Here is a 21132-nt window from a genome sequence, read left to right on the forward strand (position 1 = left end):
ATTTTAGTGTAACAGAGTGACATTATTTTGGGTACCTGGACACTCAAACATCGATGGTAACAAGGCAGCTGATGAATTGGCAAGGCTGGGAGCTGAGACAGCCCCAATAGGCCCTGAGCCCTACTGTGGGTTGCCCAAATGTGCTCCTCGTAACGAGCTTAAGTCATGAGCCGGGAATCGGAGCGTTATGCTCTGGCTAAAGATACCTGGTCAGTACCATGCTAGGAAACTGATAAAAGGGTACTCACAGAGGTTTGCCTTCAACCTAATAAAGCTCAGTCGAAATCAAGTGAGGGTTATCGCTAGAGCCCGCCCAGGGCACTGCAGATTGAACAAACACCGCACTAGAATGAATTTTTCCGAAACTTCTAGATGTAGGTTCTGCAGTGCAGATGAGGAAACATCTATGCACATTATATGTGAATGTGATGTTTTACATCATAAAAGGAGCCTCATCCTCGGGGGACCGCTGGTTAAACTTGAGGATGTTGAAGAGCTCGCCCCCTACCTAATAGCCCGATACTTTACGGATCTGGGCTTGGAGGGAGAGATTAAGCAAAATGTAAACTCTTGCCTTCCAGAGAGTAGCCAGGCTCTTTATAGACCTGAGTTTGGAGGGGGAGATTTAGCAAAATGTAAACTCTCTTCATAGACTTGGGCTAGGAGGGCGAGAACTATTCTACCCGTCATAATAAATCTTCACAGGTCGCAGTGACGTCAGGAGCTTAAATAGCACTGACCCCCACCTCCAAGAATTAGAATAAGAACAGTTTGGAAAAGTTTTTTTCAAAAGTAGCGTTGAACATTTCTGTGTGTGAAAATGAGTTAAAAAAGTGAAAACGTGATTAAAACTAATAAAACTATTGATTGATTTTGTAAAAAAAAATTAAAAAAATTACACTCTGTGGCATGATATTTAAACTCCTCCAAAAGATAGTTTTTGACTTCTGATAACGTCTCATATTTTAAAATGGATTTTCAATTTAATGAACAATGTTTAGAATTTGACCAAATTTTTGTAGACAAGGACTGGATTCAACCCCCCGGGGAGCTGTTAATCCATAAGCCCTGTGTTGCCTAGTTTGTAGGTGAAATAAGTCAATCAGATGAATCTCACACGCAACAATTAAGGTTTCAGCTCTTCAACTTCACAAACATGAACAGATGGAAGAATCAAAGGAATACAGATGTTTAAATAAAGGCAGAATGGTGAATGTTACAGTGTGTAAAGTGGCCAATTAAACCAGCCAATGACAGGTCACAAGCCCTGTGGATGCCCAGACTTCTAGATTCCCTTCTGTAAAATGTTCTTCATGTCTGTTGAAGTATGTAAATTTAAGAATGTTTAGATTGTGAATTATAATACATCGCTCTCTTTAAGTGGATATCTCTGGTCACCATTTAGATGGCCGTCTTGTTGTCCCCAACGCATAACAGCAGGAATATCACAGCCGGTAGATGGCGGCACCGCTTTCTTAGGAAACTGTAAATTTAGATTATAAGACTCTAGCAAGCTACAAAGCGTATGAATGTACGAAATTTTAATAAATTCACATGTGATGCGAAATAAACTACTAAATATTGCAGTGAAATAGCACCTTTGTAATAAATATTTTATGTCACCCTTGCCGGAGGGAATCAAGCCTGAGATTTTGCATGTCACGCTGCGAGTAAACTATTCGACGGTTCCCACGTATACTATCGAAACTGCATTTTGAAAGGAGAGAGAGCCAAAACAAAGCTTGATATTATTTTACGAAGATATCAGGTACTGTAAAAATGCCATATATGACATGTGTCTATTGTATTTCAATAAGTTATTAAATAACCCTGAAGAGGGCGACATGTTTTTTCTGTAAATTAATAAAGTTATTTAATTTATCTGTCAAAAATATTAAATATATCCTAATGCAATGCATCTCCGGGGATGCGATTCTCAACGCTCTTGCAGGTGAGTGTAGGTGTGCTTTGTTTGCGCGTAATTAGTATATAAATCACGTGCAAGCGAAGCGTTCTCTACTCTCGTGAGGGCGTTCAGAATACCAGCCCATTGGCTATCAGTTTTTCGCCGCCCGGGGTGACGAGCTGATACAGCTTTTCAATATATGCCGCCTGGACACACAGAATACCATTGTTTTTTATTAGTATTAATTTATAATTATTAAATTAGGGGCAGGCAGCGATCGGATGATATGCCCACATTGTGTCTTTCTAGTAAGCTTATTTCCCTTCCTATATAATATAATATGCCAAATTTGATTTTTCATGTATGAACTATTGTCTCCGTAACTATTTCTCAAGGCAGACCATTTCAGGCATCCACACAGATCTGCCATTGGTAAAATGTTTAGCTGGATTAAAGTTGAACTCGGCTTCCTCGATTTCATCAAATGTCCTCTCAGTTGTGTATTCCAAATGAATGTAAAAATTTCTTTAAGTTTGCCTACCCTTTCCTCTCAATTAAGGTCTGAAATTGTTAATTAATTTTGTGTAAGAAATTTTAAAAATGGAATTTTGGATAGCACTTCATCGTAGATACATCAATAAGTCAAATCCTTCTAAAAACACTGTATGTTCAATTTACGCGTCTTTAAGAACATTTTTCAAAATGGCGCCTTCGCTATTCCGCGTTTGATTCACTGCCATGTCAGGATTAGCGATCGGCGTAAACAGGCTGAATCCGCCAAATGCATTATTCAGCACGGCGTTTCCAGGCTGCGCGTGGCTCTCGGTATTCGGGTTGGTCGCATTGACTGCCGTCACGGGGCTGCTGCTGGCGTTGGCAAGTATGGGGTTGTCCATGGTCAGGGGGATTATGGGAACGGGGATCAATGGCTTCGTCGCCGTCCCGAGCTGCGGAGAACCGGCGGCGCGGGATTGCGATAAATTGTTCGGACTCCATTTCGTGGAGAGACCGGGTGAATTGGAACCTGGAAAAGCAAAAACATTTTAAACTGACGATCATAATTACTACTATCACGCCTTTTCTCCGTAGGGGTGGACAGAGATAATGGACCACCACACACATCTATCTATCTTGGCATACATTTCTAGCATCTTCCACATTAATACATCTTGTCATACATGCCCTTCGGTTCTGCCTGCTTTTCACATGATCAGACGTAAGATATAGATTTTTCTGATCATCCCAGGTCTTCCTTGGTCGTCCTCGTCTAACGTTACCATTCATTTTCGCCACATATACTTGTTTTACCATTCTTTCGTCATCCATTCATTCTACATGTAGAAACCATCTCAGAGACCCTTTCGAAATCTTTTCAATTATACCTGACTCCCACCACTCCCGCCTGATTTTATCATTCGTAACCCTGTCATAAATTGATTTACAACACATTCGTCTGAGAGATTGCATTTCGACCGCCTTCATTCGGCTTTTATCCCTCCTCTGCCAGTTTAGCTTCGATTGACATATTTTTATTAGAAATAACTGTGCCTAATGCACCGTTCATTTTGTTGCCCGCATTCACTCTCCTTTCAAGATCTTTTTCTACTCTTCCATTTCTTAATACCTTATTTATTTAATCATTATAAATACAAAATTACACATGACACAAATAATAATTATTTTCATATCCCAGACTTGCTAGATACATATTTATTTTTTAAATTTGTATTTTTATGATTTACCCAAATGTTTAAAATATTACTATTTTTGGGGAAATTTTCAACAAATTGTAAGCAACTCTCTGTTGGAAAATGGCAATCTGTGATGCGCGTAGTCAATGCAACGAGGAAGATCAGTGCTACAGGAAATTGGATATGAAAAATGTATTCGTACGCACGGTAAAAATGAAAGCATGGAGTCATTACTCCGCCCGTGATGACACATGTCACAAGTTCTCGCCGGTAAGTTATGCTAGCTGGTGAGTTGGCTTCTGGAAATCTATCACAATGCTCTATCATCCATTGATTTAGAAAACAATGTGACGTAGTTCTTTTTTAAAAAAAAATTTATACATTTTTGAGAAACTTCACTATCCAATTAAATGCTTGCTAAACGCTAAAAGGCGGCCTCCGTGGTGTAGTGGTCAAGACGCTTGATTGCAAACGGAAGGTTCCGGGTTCGATTCCCGGTGAGAACACGAAAATTAAAATGTGATTTTTCTCAAGCCTGGGTGATCCATGATTTAATTCACCACTGTAATTGGGCCTCCTGGCCAGTTGTGGTGCAAAAACAATAAATCGAATAAATAAAATACATAAAATAAATCAAATAAATTAAACAAATCGCAAAAACAACAACACGCACTATCCTGGGTTCAAACTAAAGATATGAACTCTTTTTTTCTATGATATATTTTGTTGCCCTTATTATTTTTATGTTTTTTTGTATTTTTTATTTCCTTTATTAATTACTTTTAAAAAAATACCTTCGAATCTTTTACAGAATATTTTTTTCTCTTTATGTTAAACAAAAATATTAAAACTGTCTATTTATTATAGGAGCAAAAATTCATAAACATTTCTTGTATACCCACGAACAGTCCATGCCTTTGTGGGATTATTTGTTTACTATTTTTACTGTTAATATGTTTATCATTGCTATGTAATTATCTTTTATTTTTCAACACTCTGCTTTACCTCTTATGCATACTGTAAAAAAAAAAAAATGAAAAAAAAAAATAATTCAAATAAATCAAATCAATAAATTAAATTAAATTAAAACTAAATTAATTTGATGCTCTAATTTTTACTGCGCACACACATTTTTGATATCCAATTTTCCATAGCAATGAATGTCTTCATTAATCCGGTCTAAAACTACCCCGCTGGAAAAGCAGTTAATCTTAGGATTCAAGTGGAATTGGGGACGATAGTTCTTTTGGTTATGATATGAATACCTTGTGCTTGTCCCAGATGCAGAAGGTTAGGCAATCCAATCTTCAGCTGAGGTCTGGATTCTTTCTCCAGAAATTTGATAAACTCCTGAGCTAACGAATCCGCCGTCCCCTGATTGGACGACTCAGCTTTGCCTAGCCCCGCCCTCTCGCACTCTGATTGATCGAAGTCCAGCACCGTGCTGAGCAATCGAAGAACCTAGAATTATAAAAAACACCAGTAAGAAACCATGTCTTCACCTTCATTCTCATGTGAACCTTGTAAAGAGTTATTTTACTATAGTCCTTAAAATGTAGCTTGATTAGAAAGACAGCTGTCAGCAAAAGTTTTAGCAGTGATATTTTCAAAATAAACTAAAAAATAATGAGTTCTTTCATAACTATGCAACAAGAGGATCTAAAAATATAAGACTGGAAAAAAAATCAAAAGCAATGTCCCAGAACTGCCGCATGTACAAGGGAATAAAACTATTTGAAGAAATGCCAGAAAGCATAAAAAATGAAATGAATGTAAATATATTTAAAATTAAATGTAAAAAGTTTATATGTGAAAAATATTAGGTAGTAAATAGTATAAATAGTGAATATAATTAATGAAAATGTACATATGAAACAGTTAATATTATAAATTAGGATACTAAGTGTATAATAGTGATAAATAATGTTAGAATAAGTATAGATGTAAATATTGTGTTGTAAATATATATAAGACTATGTAAATACATAGAACTAAATAAATAAATAATAAAAAAAAACAGTGAGGACACAACTTTGTAGTAACGTCTAAGGAATGATTTATATCACATAAAAAATCATTAGTATTTGGCATGTTAATTTTTTTTTTAATACAATACTTGACATATAAATTAACATAATTAAATAAAATCAGCCTTTAAAATAAAAAAAACTAAAATAAACCTAATGATTAACGACGTTCTTACAAGGTTACGTGATTTCGCAAAAATGCCTCGGATGCCTCCTGAGAGCATTGCCTTAACCACGTTTGCCTACTTTACAAGGCATCAGGTTCTCGACGTACGCTGCTGACTGTTCGTCGGCAGTTCATGTCAGAACTGGCGACCGACAGAGATTCCTGGAGGATCTTCTTCGACATCATATGCTTCAACTAGGGAGCGAAGTTGGAATGATGAATGATGATTGTCATCATAATATTATGTACTTGAGTATAATGTTTCATTTTATTTCTGTCTCAAATAAATATAACATGACAAAGTACAAACAATAATTAAATATTAATACAAATTTGTTTGGAGTATTTTCCATTCTTTGATTAATATAATAATTAAACGGTGCCAAATGTCGTAATTCGTAAAATGAAAATATTTTGAGTTATGACATTTAACAATAGTCTTGCCACATTAAATAATAGAATATTTACATTAATTAATTAATTAAATTTTAATTGATGTTCCCACGGAATTAAGAATAGTCCAGAAGGAGCGTAGAATCATATTTGAAAACATGGACTGTGTCCAATAATCCCCCCACTATGGCCTACTTTTGCCACGCGCATTTGTGATATTGCCGCGTAATGTTGCTTGATGGGGAAAAAAATAATCGTAACACAAATGTAAGGTAAAAAAAACCGATTTGTTAATTTTTCTAAAATTTTATTGTGCACTCGGAAACATTGATTGACACAACAGAGTAGATAAGTAAAGGGTCATTTAATAAGAGTTATTGAATTAATGAACTTTGAACTTAAAATATAAAACAAATTTTATTTCACATAAAACGGATATTTTTATATCATGTTAAATAATATTTGATGTTTTGAAGATAATGTTGTTCAAATGTCCCCCACGGCGTTGTTTAATTTGAGGTCTAATTTTCATTAGTTCTTGCATTAGATGAGCAAAGTAGGGTCAAAAATTTACTACCCTGGCAACACTAACAAAATTTCCATTTTGTTTCTTCGACAATCTGACAGATGGAAAAATAATTAAATTTTTAAGTAATGCATTTGCTACTTAAACATTCGTTCGCTAATCACACATGAAATGTGATACCATAATGTTTCTTTAAGATCCTAGCAGTATTTCTACACTTTAAAAGGACACAACGCGGCATAGTTGAATTCAAATCAGGAGTTGCGTACTGAGCGACGTCTACAAAGAAACTAATGGGTCAAAATGTAAACCTACTCATTTATGAGTAGTTGAGTCGCCTTCTGTTTGATGTGCGCATGCGGTTTCTGGACTATTCTTAATTCTATGGAAATGATAAACAATTCCGGTGAGAAACTTTTATTATGTCGGTCATAGTAAAAAGTGCGGCAATTGTGATAGAATGTATGACACAGACAAAAGTAAGTGATTAGCCAACCTGTATTCTGTCTCCTGGCCGCTGGTTATTGGCCGTGTGTATGTACCCCATGAGCAAGTTCTTCACTAGAGACTTGTCCACTTTGTCCTGCTGGTTGGAAACGGCATCTCTGTACTTATTCTTCCAAAGTCCCAGTTCATCTTCCAACTTGGCGGCTGAGAACAAAACACGGCATGAGAAATGGCTCCTGGCAATAACAAGAAAATAAAATGCGGGAATAAATTGATGACAAAAATGTGGTTAAATTAATTAAGAGTCGCAATTAAAAAATATTAGTACAAATAATGGTTAGTTTTTTCCATTATAAACTATAAATTATAATCAAAATAATGTGACCTCAATGGGATTACCCGTACCGAAGACACTTAATAATTTACTTTTTAAAAAATATTTTTACATTTGAGAAAAAACAAAGAAGACTAACTTAATAAACAGAGATAATTAACAAAATGTTCAGACAGTTTTAAACACTACGTATTTATGTTTATAATTCATTTATGTGCATCTATATTATTTATATTACAAAACACGCAATGAAAGAACAAAAACCTAACATAATTATACACTTGTGGAGCAGTTGATTCAATATTGGTTTGGGCGAATGAGACAATCCATTTTACTTCTACCTAGCTCCACTATCCATTTTTTTATAGCCTTTTTGAATATTTTCTCGTTACTAATTGTTTTAATAGATAGTGGAAGTAGGTTATAGATTTTTATTGAATAATTCTCAAAATCCCTTTGTCCGAAAGTGGTATTTGTTAAAGTTGTTCTTGTGTTGCGGATCTAGTGATTATATTATTTGTATGTGATGTATTGTGGGGGTTATGTCTTTCATTTGAGTAAGAGTAGTTTTTGAATCTGTAAGTGAGTATTGTTTTTTAGCGTAAAATTGCTTTGGTGTCAGTTTTGATTTGTGGAACATTTCTTCAGTAGATGTCTGTATCGGAACTCTAGGTATTATTTTAATTATGGATTTTTGTGCAACAAATACACTATTTAAAATTGTGTCACTCGCTCCGCCCCATCCGATTATACCGTACTCTGAAATTAATGTGATGCTTTTATCACAAAAAATGCCGCTTCCTCGGTGGACCATTGATCAAACCTGAGGAAATGAGAGCACTCGCCCCCCTGCCTAATAGCCCGCTACTTTAAGGATTTGGTTTGGAGGAGGAGATTGATATGAGAACACTAGCCCTCCAGGCTCTTTAAAGACTCGGGTTTGGAGGCCAAGAACTAACTTACTGGGACCTATCAAGGTGAATCTACTTAGGTCGCACTGACCCCCATTTACAAGAATTATAGTCTCCGTATAAAACATAATTTATTATTTCTTTTTTATTTTAATGAAGAAATATTTGCCTTCTGATGATTTACCAAATATTTAATTTTGAGGGCCATTTTCAACGAGTTGTAAATAACTCACTATTAGAAAAAGGAATCAAGTTGGGGTAGAGTGGGATTCGAACCACGGACCTTTGGTCCGTGAGTCCAAGACACTAGCCACGGGACCACAACCCGATCAATTTATTCATATGCATAGAAAAGATTGACAAATTAATAGCTATATACGAGGTGTGTTAAAAAAATAATAGGAATTTTTATATTTCGCAGGTTTGGAGAGTCCGATTGGAAATTTTATTATGTTGGTATGCATGCATTTTTAAAGACATCTATTTTTTTAAATATACCACATGAAAATGCAAAGTAACCACGTAATCCTCGGCAAGGTTTCGGACATCTTCCAAAGCCATTATTACTAAGCCATATGCATGGTCAAATTTGGCAAATGAAACAACTTTACTCACCTTGGAACAATGTTAACTGAAGAAGATGTAAAATTAGAAATAAATTTTTAAAATTGCGGTTACTGGGTTTAGGTCGAGAAAAATCGCAAAATTTACTCAAAATACATTCTTAAATAACAAATGGTATATAAGTTAATATTGTATAACTGTATAGTAAATTAACTAGTACGTAGTAATGTTATTGTTTAATTTTTTATAAAAATGTCTGCCTTAAAACAGGTTGTACCTAGTTAGGCAGACTAGACATGATCCAGAGAAATCTATTACCTAAGTGTGTCTGTAGTAGATAAAGTAATTGTTATTTTTGTTAATAAACTATGATTATTATTATTTATTTTAAGAAAATTAAAAAAAAAACTGCACAACCTACCCAGATCGATAATTATTCAGTGCTTAAGTATTGAATAGAAAATCAGCAGACAGGACTGAAAGGTGGCATCGTTTGAATATTTGTATTTTTTAATAAAAATGTCTGCCTTAAAACAGGTTGTACCTAGTAAGGCAGACTAGACATGATCCAGAGAAATCTATTACCTAAGTGTGTCTGTAGTAGATAAAGTAATTGTTATTTTTGTTAATAAACTATGATTATTATTATTTATTTTAAGAAAATTGAAAAAAAAAACTGCACAACCTACCCAGATCGATAATTATTCAGTGCTTAAGTATTGAATAGAAAATCAGCAGACAGGACTGAAAGGTGGCATCGTTTGAATATTTGTATTTTTTAATAAAAATGTCTGCCTTAAAACAGGTTGTACCTAGTAAGGCAGACTAGACATGATCCAGAGAAATCTATTACCTAAGTGTGTCTGTAGTAGATAAAGTAATTGTTATTTTTGTTAATAAACTATGATTATTATTTATTTTAAGATAATTTAAAAAAAAACTGCACAACCTACCCAGATCGATAATTATTCAGTGCTTAAGTATTGAATAAAAAATCAGCAGACAGGACTGAAAGGTGGCATCGTTTGAATATTTGTAGAAACAAAGTGTTGAAGTTTATGATGATCGATGTACTCAAAAAGTTTTTTTTTAATGTTAAAATCAATCACTGATTTGAGTCTACTAATTTTGTTAATTTTTATTTTGAGAAAAAACAAAAAAATCGAATGATTATTTGAGGGCTTTGGAAGCAACGATAGAAATCTCCCGTTTTGGTGTTTACGAGAAAAATAACAAAAACTGCTACACTAATGCCAAAGAGAGTCTTCGTGTTAGAAATGTTATTTTCACTGAACTTAAACTTTAAGATACTAATAAATTAGCTTTAATAGAAACACGAATTCAAAAAACTTTCTTAATATTTGTATGGCATGGCCATTTTGAAAATTTAAATCTCAAGCCTGTCATTGGTGGAATAAAATGGCTGATGGATATTGCTATGTTAGCTTAACACTATTTTCAAACCATCAGAACTATGATTTTAAACTACATTTGCAACTCAACTCATGATTTTTATAAAAATTAATTTGATAAACTACAGAATGACAACGTGACCAAAAAAATATTTTTTTGGAGGTTGCAATCTTTGCTTCCAATGCCCTCATTTCGCCTTTTGGGGTATTTTAAAATAAATGTGAAGATTTAGTAGACCAAAAGTCCTCACATAACTTTTTTGTTTTAAAAAAAATCAGTAGACTCAAATCAGTGTTCTTTTTTTATATTAAAATTATAATATGGTGTTCTACAAAATAAACTCCAACTAAAAAACCAAATTTTTTTTTGTTGATGGAAGTTATCCCCTATATTTCATAAAAATTATTTATTGACAATTCTTGATGGAATTCCGTTGTAATGATGTAATAGCTTATATTTACATATAAGTTATTAATTTAAAAAATACTTGGTACACGTCTACTTATTAATTTTGACCAATTAGTGCTTCCCCCTCTAATGGGCATCTAGAGGGTGAAAGCGCAAATTGGTCAAAATAAATAAGTGGAAGTGTACCAAGTATTTTTTAGATTAATAACTTATATGTAAATATAAGTTATAACATCATTATCCCCTATAGTAATAATCTCCATCTTTTAATTAATCTCCATCTTAGAACAGGCTGAGCCATGTTAGATGGAGACTATCATAAACAGAGAACACTCCGTTTTCATTTTACATGAATTAGTTTTATATAGATTCCCTGTTATTAAATATGTATACTAATTTTATGCAATAAATTTATAAAATAAATAGTGCAAAGTAGTTCTTTTGTACAGTAATATGAAACATGCTCTTAAAGATATTGTCCTTAACTAAAGTGCAATATATAAATAAAATAACATTCATAAAAAAAACCTCGAGTCATTCCAGGATGCAGCTACGGAGTATCGATGTTACCAGAAGACAGTGCCAATCCCAAATTCAAAGTATTATACAAGCACTGGCAATATCGGAGGTGCGTACGTGCGCAACTAAAATAATCCGCACAACTGTCACGGAAATTTGACAACGGTCGAGAATCCCAAGTTCCGACGCACGTTTACAAAATGCCCGAGTGTCACTCGGTGCATACACAAACATGCGATGACAGGGCAGGCAGTATGGACACCGTCGGGTTCGTGGAGTTGCAATTCCTTTTGACAGTTACGGCACGCCGTTCCGAATTTTTGAAAATAACCAGTACCTGAAATAATACTCAGAATCTAGGCGGCCATTTTGGGATGCGTTGCCATTTCGTGCCAAATGCGGATGCAAAATTATAAGGCAAATAATAAGCTGCAAAAAACGGTTGTAAAAATGAAATAAAAACTAATTAATTTACATGACATTGATTATTCTAGCTATAAACGTAAAATTTAAAAGTACTTTGTAGCTTAAAAAAGTAAATGAATATATCGCAAACCCAGAAATACACGTTCGTATGTTTTAATTTGGCTGTTTTGAGTTGTGTATGCAGTTAAATAAAAAAAAATTCTTCTCTTTCATAGGATAATACTCACGTATCCCTATGATTTTTTTGAGCGAGTTTACCACAAACTTCAGTATTTTTTTAAAGCAGTTGAGTTTGTTCTTCTGCAATAGGGCCGATTTAGACATACTACAGTGTTCTCCTGGGGTTGAAATATATTTAAAACAAAAATTCAAACAAACAATAATTAATATAATACAGTACTTACAAACCAAAAACATGATATCACATGTAAGTTCAATACCGCGAAAGAATCATTAGGCAAAATGGTCAGGAGGGACAAAAAATCTTATGATTTAAAAAAAAAAAAAGATAAAAAATAAATTGAAATGCAGTTTATTTTGTGTCGTTGATTTATATTAGAAAATCTATTTTCACTATCGTATGCGTTTATACGAGCTTAATGAGGAAGTTCAGTGCAACGGGAAATTGGATACAAAAAATGTTTTCTTACGCGCCGTAAAAATTATATCATTTAACCTTTCCCTTACTGTCCTAAAAACATCCGCGCGTTACGGTGCTGTGTAGTCCCTACACACGCAAAAAATCAGAGATTTTAAATCGTAAAAGTGTAATATTCATCGACAATCGCTTCAATTATTTATAGTTGAAGTCAAAAGTGATGATATTTTTAATCTAATTGCTAAAAACATGAAAAAAAATATTAATTCATGCTCTCAATGAGCGCAAAAAAACCGCACCCAACGAAAGCCGGGAAGCTACTAACGCAGCTAACGGACGTCTGGGGAAGTACAAGGAACTTAGCTGTTCGCGCGTGTGACGTATACAAATTGTCTCTGTCGCTCCCAAATATACCCGTATTATTGAAAGTGAGACGTAAAGAGTGTGCGAGACCATTATATATTAGGATTACTATTTTACTAAGAACGCAACATGCTACACATTGGTAAACTTTCTATTGTATCGGTGATATCTCCGATTTTTTATTAAAAGCTTTTTATGTTCCCAATAAGCATTAATTATTTAATAAAAATACATTTTTACCAATACGTAAATGTATAACGAAGGAATACGGAAAATCTCAACCCATCATTTATTATATTTATGGAGATGTTTAAGTTCTAAGATGCAATGTGTACTAGCTACACATCGCTGGGAAGGGAGAGTTGATTGTCTGGAAAAGTTTCTCGAAAATGTATGAAAAAATTCATGAAAATGAACTACTTCGAATGACGTCACTAGTTCTCTGAAATCAACCAATAACAGTGTTGTGATCTCAGAGTAATAATTCTCTACATAAGCCCTAAGGCTCGCATAGAACCATTCAGAATTTTCGGTTTGGTTTGAGTTTGGTTTTTAGTTTAACAAATGTGTAATGGACGGATTCGTTCTGTGCTTGCAATTCTCAAACCAAGTACCTACGGCCCGTTATATTGCAGCAATCTTTAGCTAACTTCGTGGTCAATAACCATTTAATGGGAATCAAACTCAAATATTGTAATAAAACCAACTGGTCCAAGAAGAAGTTTAAAAATTGGAAAATTATTTTCGGGCATTGCCTAGTATGTGAAATAATTCAGTCAGATGAATCTCTTCACAACAATAAAGGTTTCAGCTCATTAACTTCACTAAAATCAACAGATGGAAGAATTGAAGAAATATGGATGTTTAAACATAGGCGGAATGGTGAATGTTACACGGTGTGTAAAGTGGCCACTTAAACCAGCCAATGACAGGTCATAAGCCCTGTAAATGCCTAGACTTCCATTTTCCCTCCTTTAAGGTATTCTCCAACACTGTTGTAATTTGTTAATCATTTAATAGTTTTTCTCCATATGGGCAACGAAGATGATGTTATTATTCTAAGGTTGTGATACATTTCTGGTTACCGGGATGCCAACCCACCAATCGGCACAACACGCCGTAGAGAATATGAGACGTCACGACGGAGCAATTTTAAAATCACAAAACTTTGAAAAATCATAGCGCTGATAATATGATACATACATTGCTAGACGCTGTATAAAACAAAATATGCGGCAGCGTTGGGAGGACCATTACCGAGGTTCTTCTACAGGTAAATCACTAAGCCCAACGGTGGCTGATGCAGCAAACTTCCGTCGTCATCACCAAAGCACTTTCGAAACGAGCCAAATCTTCCGGACACGGAGCTATGAGAAGTTACCAACATAAGTTTAAATTGAGGAATGACGACTATTGTCCATGCGATGATATTTCTCCACAGAGTATCGAACATCTGTTATTTCAGTGCCCATTTTTCAGTTTACAACGCCATAATCTTGAAGCAGAATGCAGGAAAGTTGGAATATCCTTAACAGATATATCCATCCACACTGTCGTTAAAAGTAGTTATCACGCACCATTGTTCTTGGACTTTGCAACAATGGTGATTGGACTCATAAAGGTAATAAACCAAAATCAGTGATCGAACATTCCATTTCCAAGACAAACAAAAACGATTTTTCCGAATACCTTAGCCTTGTACATGACAAGTAAGGCTACTAAAAATACAGGGGTCCAAATAAAAATTAAAAAAAAATATATGATACATAATTTTTTTTATTTTTTTATAGTTTGATAAAAAAAAACCTGGCAGTTACTCACGGCGTATTCGCTGTATTGCCATTAAGCAAATCGAGTACGTCTCATCCGCTGTATTGGATTTAGGTATTTATGCGGTATTGCTTGCTTCTTTAGTGGGGATGATGCAATGAATGCAAGCAGTCTATTGGTCAGTTTCTAAATTTAAATACACCAATCAATGCGGCTTGTCCCGTTCCCCACTGAAAACGCCAACAAAACGATTTTTTGGCTCATACGCAGTATTGAACTTACACAGACGATATATTAGAATGTTTGTTATTTGGTAAAAATCTAATTCTAAATCTAACAACAACATAAAAATGGTTTACAGTCAAACAAAAGACGCACAAAAATGGTCACAGATGATAGCATGGCGGACAAACGATAGAACCTCACATGGCAAAATGAGCGTCAAAATTCTCACAGTTACCAAATGAGATTACACCATGAGTCCCCTTTTTGACAGAACACTAAAAAAAATAAAGAACACATACAACAAACATAAAAAACTAATGAATAATTGATATAATAATAAATTATGTACATTATTAATATTTAAAGCATTAAGTTTGTGGTCAAAGATTTTAATAAATGCTATTAAATGTTTGTAGGGAAAGGACAAACATACCTAATCAGTGCATGTGCTTATTAAAATGCATGTCGTGTTGGTTTTATATTTTTGTGTAACAACTATTGTGAAGGTGTATAGTGGGTTTTGCATGTTGGTTTGCATGTTGCTTTAATTGGTGTCCTGACGAAGAGACGGGTACGCCTCAAAACCGGTAGACATAGAAAAGTCGGTAAGTGGTTATATACAAATATTTAATAACATTTATATAAATTATGTATTACACTGGTACGACGTTACACTGGAGATATTTTTTAGACTAATTACTAATAATTTCAATACCTTTTCTTTGTACTTTTATTTTTTTTTTTCATTGAAGTTTATTTATAAACTCATACGGATTACATTAAAATCATATTCTATTGTTAATAATAATATTTTTAACATCTTTTGTAAAGGTTGTCTGAGTCTTTTGTTTAGTTTTGTCTGATAGTTTATTGAATAATTAAAGTCCCTGGTTTATTAGTCTCGACTGTCCTTGTCTTGTTTTAGAAGGTTGTGTATGATCAGTTCTGATATTCTCATATTGTGTCCATGTTTACTAGACTTTTTTATAAGTTTTAGTTCTTCGTCTACAATAACATCAGCGGCTAATTTATGAATAAATTTTAAGGATTAATCCCTCTCTGAACCTAATGGTGCATAGGGCACTGCATCGGTACACCAATCGGAGGATGATTCGTTCATTTCTGTCTCAGTTTCTGAACTATGAAACATTCAAGTGTAAAAACACAATTTTAAATAAATATTTGATAAGTACCATGTCATTGATAACGAGACGTCTTGCATGATAAGCAAATGCACTAACCATTTGACCACGAGGCAGCCAGAAATTTATGCTAAGACATAGATATCTCTACATGAGAGAGTGCGGGTAATGGGTATTATCCTCGGCTCTACCCGACCGAGTTTCTCCAGGGTATGCTCGGCTACAACAGTTTAGAGACTAGAAGGAATGTGTGTTTGATGACACATTTTTATTGATAGTTGCGCGGTATGGTCGATAATTCTGAGATTATAATGAGCATTGGTTTGTATGTTCCTGATAATTACCGAAGACAGCGTCAGCATAGATTGTTTCATATTCCGATATACAGGACCACCCTGCCGTTGAAAGGGCTACCGCTATGCTGAACAACATCGCTCTGGATGTTGATCTGTTCCATGTATCCGAAAGGGATTTTAAGAAGAATATAGTTCTGTGTGTGAAATAGCACCAGCACCCTGGATGAGTGTTTTCCACTCGGTGGCTGCCTCAGGTAAAAAATTCTGAATAAGAAAATCGAGTGGAGATAAGTCGCCTCGTTGTGTAGTGGTTGATGCGTTCGTCTACCATTCTTATGTCCTGGGTTCGACTCTTAACAGGACATAAATTATATTGATTTAAAAGGTTGTTAAAACTGCAATATTTCATTGTTCTTAGACTGGAGACTGAATCGTAAAAGAAGCGTTCAATCGAAGGAAAAAAGCTGCCAAAGATGTTTGCGATATTAGCGCAGTGTACAATGAAGATGCTACAAATTATTGACTAATTTATTGTAATTTTTTTGTTGGGTCTTCTTGTTCTCTTCATTGGCAAAAAAAACAGGCACAACTTATGTTAACACTCAATAAACTACAGAACAGCAAAAACTAGATTTTGAAAGTTGACAAGCATGTAGTTCTTCCATTTGTTTATACAAACTTGAAAGGGTCAATTTTAGCGAAGTTTCCTTGCGATTTTTCAATACCAAGATAAGGTCTGTAGCAATTTGTAGGAACTAAATGAAAAAGCGTAGTTTCGTTTATAATTTTTGGAAATAAAAATGTAATTATTAAGCAAAACACGATGCATGTACACAGTGAGATGGAAACACGTAGAAAATGAAACAAAAAACAATTAAATACAACAAAAAACACATGATTATTTACACTAGATTAAACACACAAAAACCAACGATAAAACAACTAAAAAATAATAACTAGTACAGGAATAAAAAAACAAAACGTAGATGGACAGAAAAAAATTCGGAGTGATAAAATCACGCCTTTTACATAAAGAAAATCTAGTTTTCCACGCTCCATAATATAATGATATCTTTAAGAGCTCTTCAACCTCTGCTGTGATCTATATTTCTTGATATATGTAGTAAAAAAAAAACATGTATATTTATATATATATATAATATAATATATACCACCTGTATACCGGAACCTCTTTTTACACAATTTTGAATTAACGCGGCACAAAAATATAATTTAAAAAATAAAATTTAGAACATTAATTTGACCCTTATCAGCCAAGAGTAAGAATAATCGGCATGCGTGCGACCTCGTTCCTGAAACATCAACTGTCCAAACTTTACCAAAATGATATTATTGGATTTTGTTATTTTTGTTCTTCTCCGAGTCAATACAATAGTTTTTCTAAAAATTTCCATTAATCTTCCCTTCAGCATCTATACCGTAAGATTTTTCTAGTGCTGTGGATGTTTTTTGCAAACTGAGAAATGCCGTTTTTTCAGAAGGTGATTATTACAGTTTTTTGTATGAAAGCGGCCTGGCCTCAGAGTAATAATTATGTAGAGAAGCTCTTAAGCTCTATTGCACAGAACAAAAGCGTTGCAAATTTTTGGTTTGGTTTTTTTTAGTTAAACAACAAACTTGCTGTAATCTGTAGCTAACTTCGTGGTCAATATGGGCGACTCTATTGGATTATTACCCTAAGGGCCTGGCTGATTTTAGCGGAACATAGTATGACCCTACTGAACCCAATAACATGAATATCTTTTTTTTTCAAAATTGTGCACTGACTAAGATCAATTTTTTTTTGGTGAGACATCTAAACTGCCTAACTAGGGATAGCCTCCCCATTCTAAGGCAGTAAATTATGTATTTTGTGTGTGCCCTATTTCCAGATTTAAAAGTAAAAAATACATGTTTATTATTACACAATTTGTTGTTAGAATTCCCAACATTGTTTTACTTACGAGGTGCAGAGACGTGTGCGCAAGGGAAGGGTGATGGTGAATAATTATTGTGATGATTTTTTAAAGTGTTTTGTTGTATGAATAAATAATAAAAGTTTTTTTTTAAGAGAATAACCCGCTAAGCCTCTATTTAGAGGCTTGTCAGCAGGTAGGAAAGGGGGAATATGGAAGGAGGTAATGAAATATACACCACAACACCCAGATCAATTGAGAAGAATTTTTCTTGGACTTTTTTCTTGCAACTGGCGAGAATCGAACCCGCGACGCCTGTTTCTCAGTTGGCCGTCTAACCAACTGCGCCACGGCGCCTGTTTTAACTCCCATAATGATTTTCATACAAGGAAACCCATCGACCATTGCATTTTTTTTACACAGTACTAAGTGGAATGTATCCCCGTGTAAAAATAAATAAATTGTTGTGTAATAATGTGCATGCTTCCACTTTCCATTATGTTGCATCCCAACTAAACACAGGGCTCTTGGCCTCATAGAGCTAGGGATACGTTATTATTTTTTATAAAATTTGTATTTGTATGGATAAAAAAAAAAAATAAATAAAAAGAGGTTCCGGCGTATGTACAGAAAAAAGGTGAATAATAAATACATGATGAACACCATTAGAGAGGAGAATATGCATTGGGAATAGAAGTGAGTTTATTTAAATATGTTTCCTGGAACCCAGCGTTTAGAGGCGGCAGCTTGACTCTTATATCAGATGGAATTCTGGGAGAAAATAACATACCCAGAATTACCAGCTGATATTTAGTCAAATTGCCAATTTTTTTGTTGTTAAAGTATTGCGTCATTTGCAAAACAGAACCAAAATCAACCAAAATGTACACAGGATTAGTTACGTGGGGTGAGGTTGGTGAACAAATTAAAAGACATGGCGTGCGTCAATTTTAGTCAAATATCATTTTGAGAGATTGGCGTCAATTAGACTCTTAAAAAGCAGCGCAAAACCCTCGAAATTAGCATCGATAAAACTCTAAATATCAAAATTAAAAGCAAAAAAAAACATGATCAAGTCGATAAATCAGCATTAAAACTGTTCATATCAAAACATTTAAATTTTATAATGAAAATTTATAGTGAAAGTTAATGTTTGTAATTTTTAATAGAAATACACCAGTAATACTTGAGTGCACATATTTACAAAGTACAATAGAACTCCGTTTATCCAAACTCCAGTCATCCAGATTGCCAAATAGCCGGATCGTTATTATGTACTGTGCAATTCATTTTGCAGGACATGTTCAAGTGATGATATAATACCTTATATAATAAATAAAAGTTACAAATTAAAAATACTCGCTACACTTTCACTGAATTATTTGACCAATTAGCGCTTTCACCTCCAAGACCTGGAAAAAGTGCAAGATTTTGTTTATTTAGGTTCATCCATCTCTGTGGGCAGTGCATGCGCATCAGAAATTAAAAGACGCATCCTAATCGCAAAAAATGCCATGACTCGACTGACCGAAATTTGGCAAGATCGGGGCATCTTGAAGAAAACTAAAATGTTCATAGTGCGTACGCTTGCGTTCCCAATATTCTTAAATGGCGCAGAAACGTGGACAGTTAAAACACGTGAGCAGGAGAGAATAGAGGCCTTTGAGATGTGGTGTTGGCGTCGAATGCTGAGAATACCATGGACAGCCAAAAGAACTAATGTCACTATACTGGAGGAACTTAACATAAAAGTTTGCCCATCGGCCATATGCTGCCAACGTATGCTGCAGTTCTTCGGACCAAAGCTAGATGTGACCCAGAAAATCTGGAGAAAATAATAATCACGTGCAGTGCAGAGCTGCAGGTCGATGGATCGACCAGGCGAAAACAACCTCACGGGGGACCCTATATGGAGCTGTGGAGAGCTTTGTCAATGGAATGGCTGGTGAGAGTACCAATGATCACGACCCTCAGAACTGAGGAATGACAGAGAAGAAAAAGCGCTTTCACCCTCTAATGGGCATCTTCAGACTGGTAAATATTAAATGGTGTAAGAATCATTTATATAAACCTAAATATTATATCTGTACCCAGAATTTGATGAAATGACGTCCATTGATTTTGAGGAAATGTAAGTATTATTATGAAAGAACCAATGTATTGAGATACTAAAAATACAAATAAATGTTATAATTAGAAGATGACCCTTTAGAGGGTGAAAGCGTAAATTGGTCAAATAAATAAGCGAAGTGTACCAAGTATTTTAAATTTGCCACTTGTATTTACATAATTGCTCCAAAAATATCTAATGATTTATTGCCAAATATAAAAGACTCAAAATTTAAAACAAATTTAAAAATAAAAATAACTGCACATATAAATAGTGTAGCGAGAGATTTTTTTGAAAAATATATGTAAATCAATAAACGTACTACTTTATATGATTGGTACACATATTATTTATATTTTTATGTATTTCATTGCTTTATATTTGTTTTATTATATATTATACTATGTTATTTATGTTTAAGTAACATGTATTCTTGACATATATATATACTTTATATTTGTATAAAAATGATTTTTAATTTCTTACATTTGATTGGCTAGGCATTTATAATTAAGTAGTTTTAGTTTTTCTTTTTTATGTTATTGTTTTATTACTATAGGACTACTTACGCTCTAAAGATAGAAAATCTCCATCTTAGAACAGGCTGTGCCATGTTAGATGGAGACTATCATAAACAGAGAACACTATGTTTTCATTTTACATTAATTGGTTTTATATAGATTCCCTGTTATTAAGTGTGTATATTATTTTTTTGCAATAAATTTATAAATAAATAAATAATAAATATAAGTTTTTATATCATTACAATGGAATCCCATCAAGAATTGACAAAAAATAATTTAAACCAAATGTTTAAGTAAGTTTTCGATGAGATTCCAATTTGCTGTATTTTTTCAAAAGCAATAAAATCTGGCACTAATCAATTGGAATAATCGGGGTTTTACTGTATTGTAGTATTTTATTTATACAGTAAAATATAAAATATCAACTCCCAATAACAACAGCATCAATAAAAAAAGC

General features: G+C 34.0%; 1 protein-coding gene across 1 annotated transcript in view; it reads right to left on the bottom strand.

Moving 5' to 3' along the window:
• Window positions 1-2259: 2259 nt before the first annotated feature.
• The window catches only part of LOC148271176 (uncharacterized), a gene marked incomplete at its 5' end in the record, with an annotated part of 35388 nt that continues 16515 nt past the window's right edge, over window positions 2260-21132 (bottom strand). The window contains 3 exons of the mRNA XM_088241740.1: window positions 2260-2930; window positions 4863-5058; window positions 7206-7360. Of these exons, the coding sequence (XP_088097866.1) occupies window positions 2581-2930; window positions 4863-5058; window positions 7206-7360 (701 nt within the window). The remainder of the gene's footprint in view (window positions 2931-4862; window positions 5059-7205; window positions 7361-21132) is intronic.

This window comes from Micrasema longulum, unplaced genomic scaffold (assembly GCF_059751315.1).
Source record: "Micrasema longulum isolate JH-2025_06_02 unplaced genomic scaffold, ASM5975131v1 h1tg003041l, whole genome shotgun sequence".
Lineage (NCBI taxonomy): Eukaryota > Metazoa > Arthropoda > Insecta > Trichoptera > Brachycentridae > Micrasema > Micrasema longulum.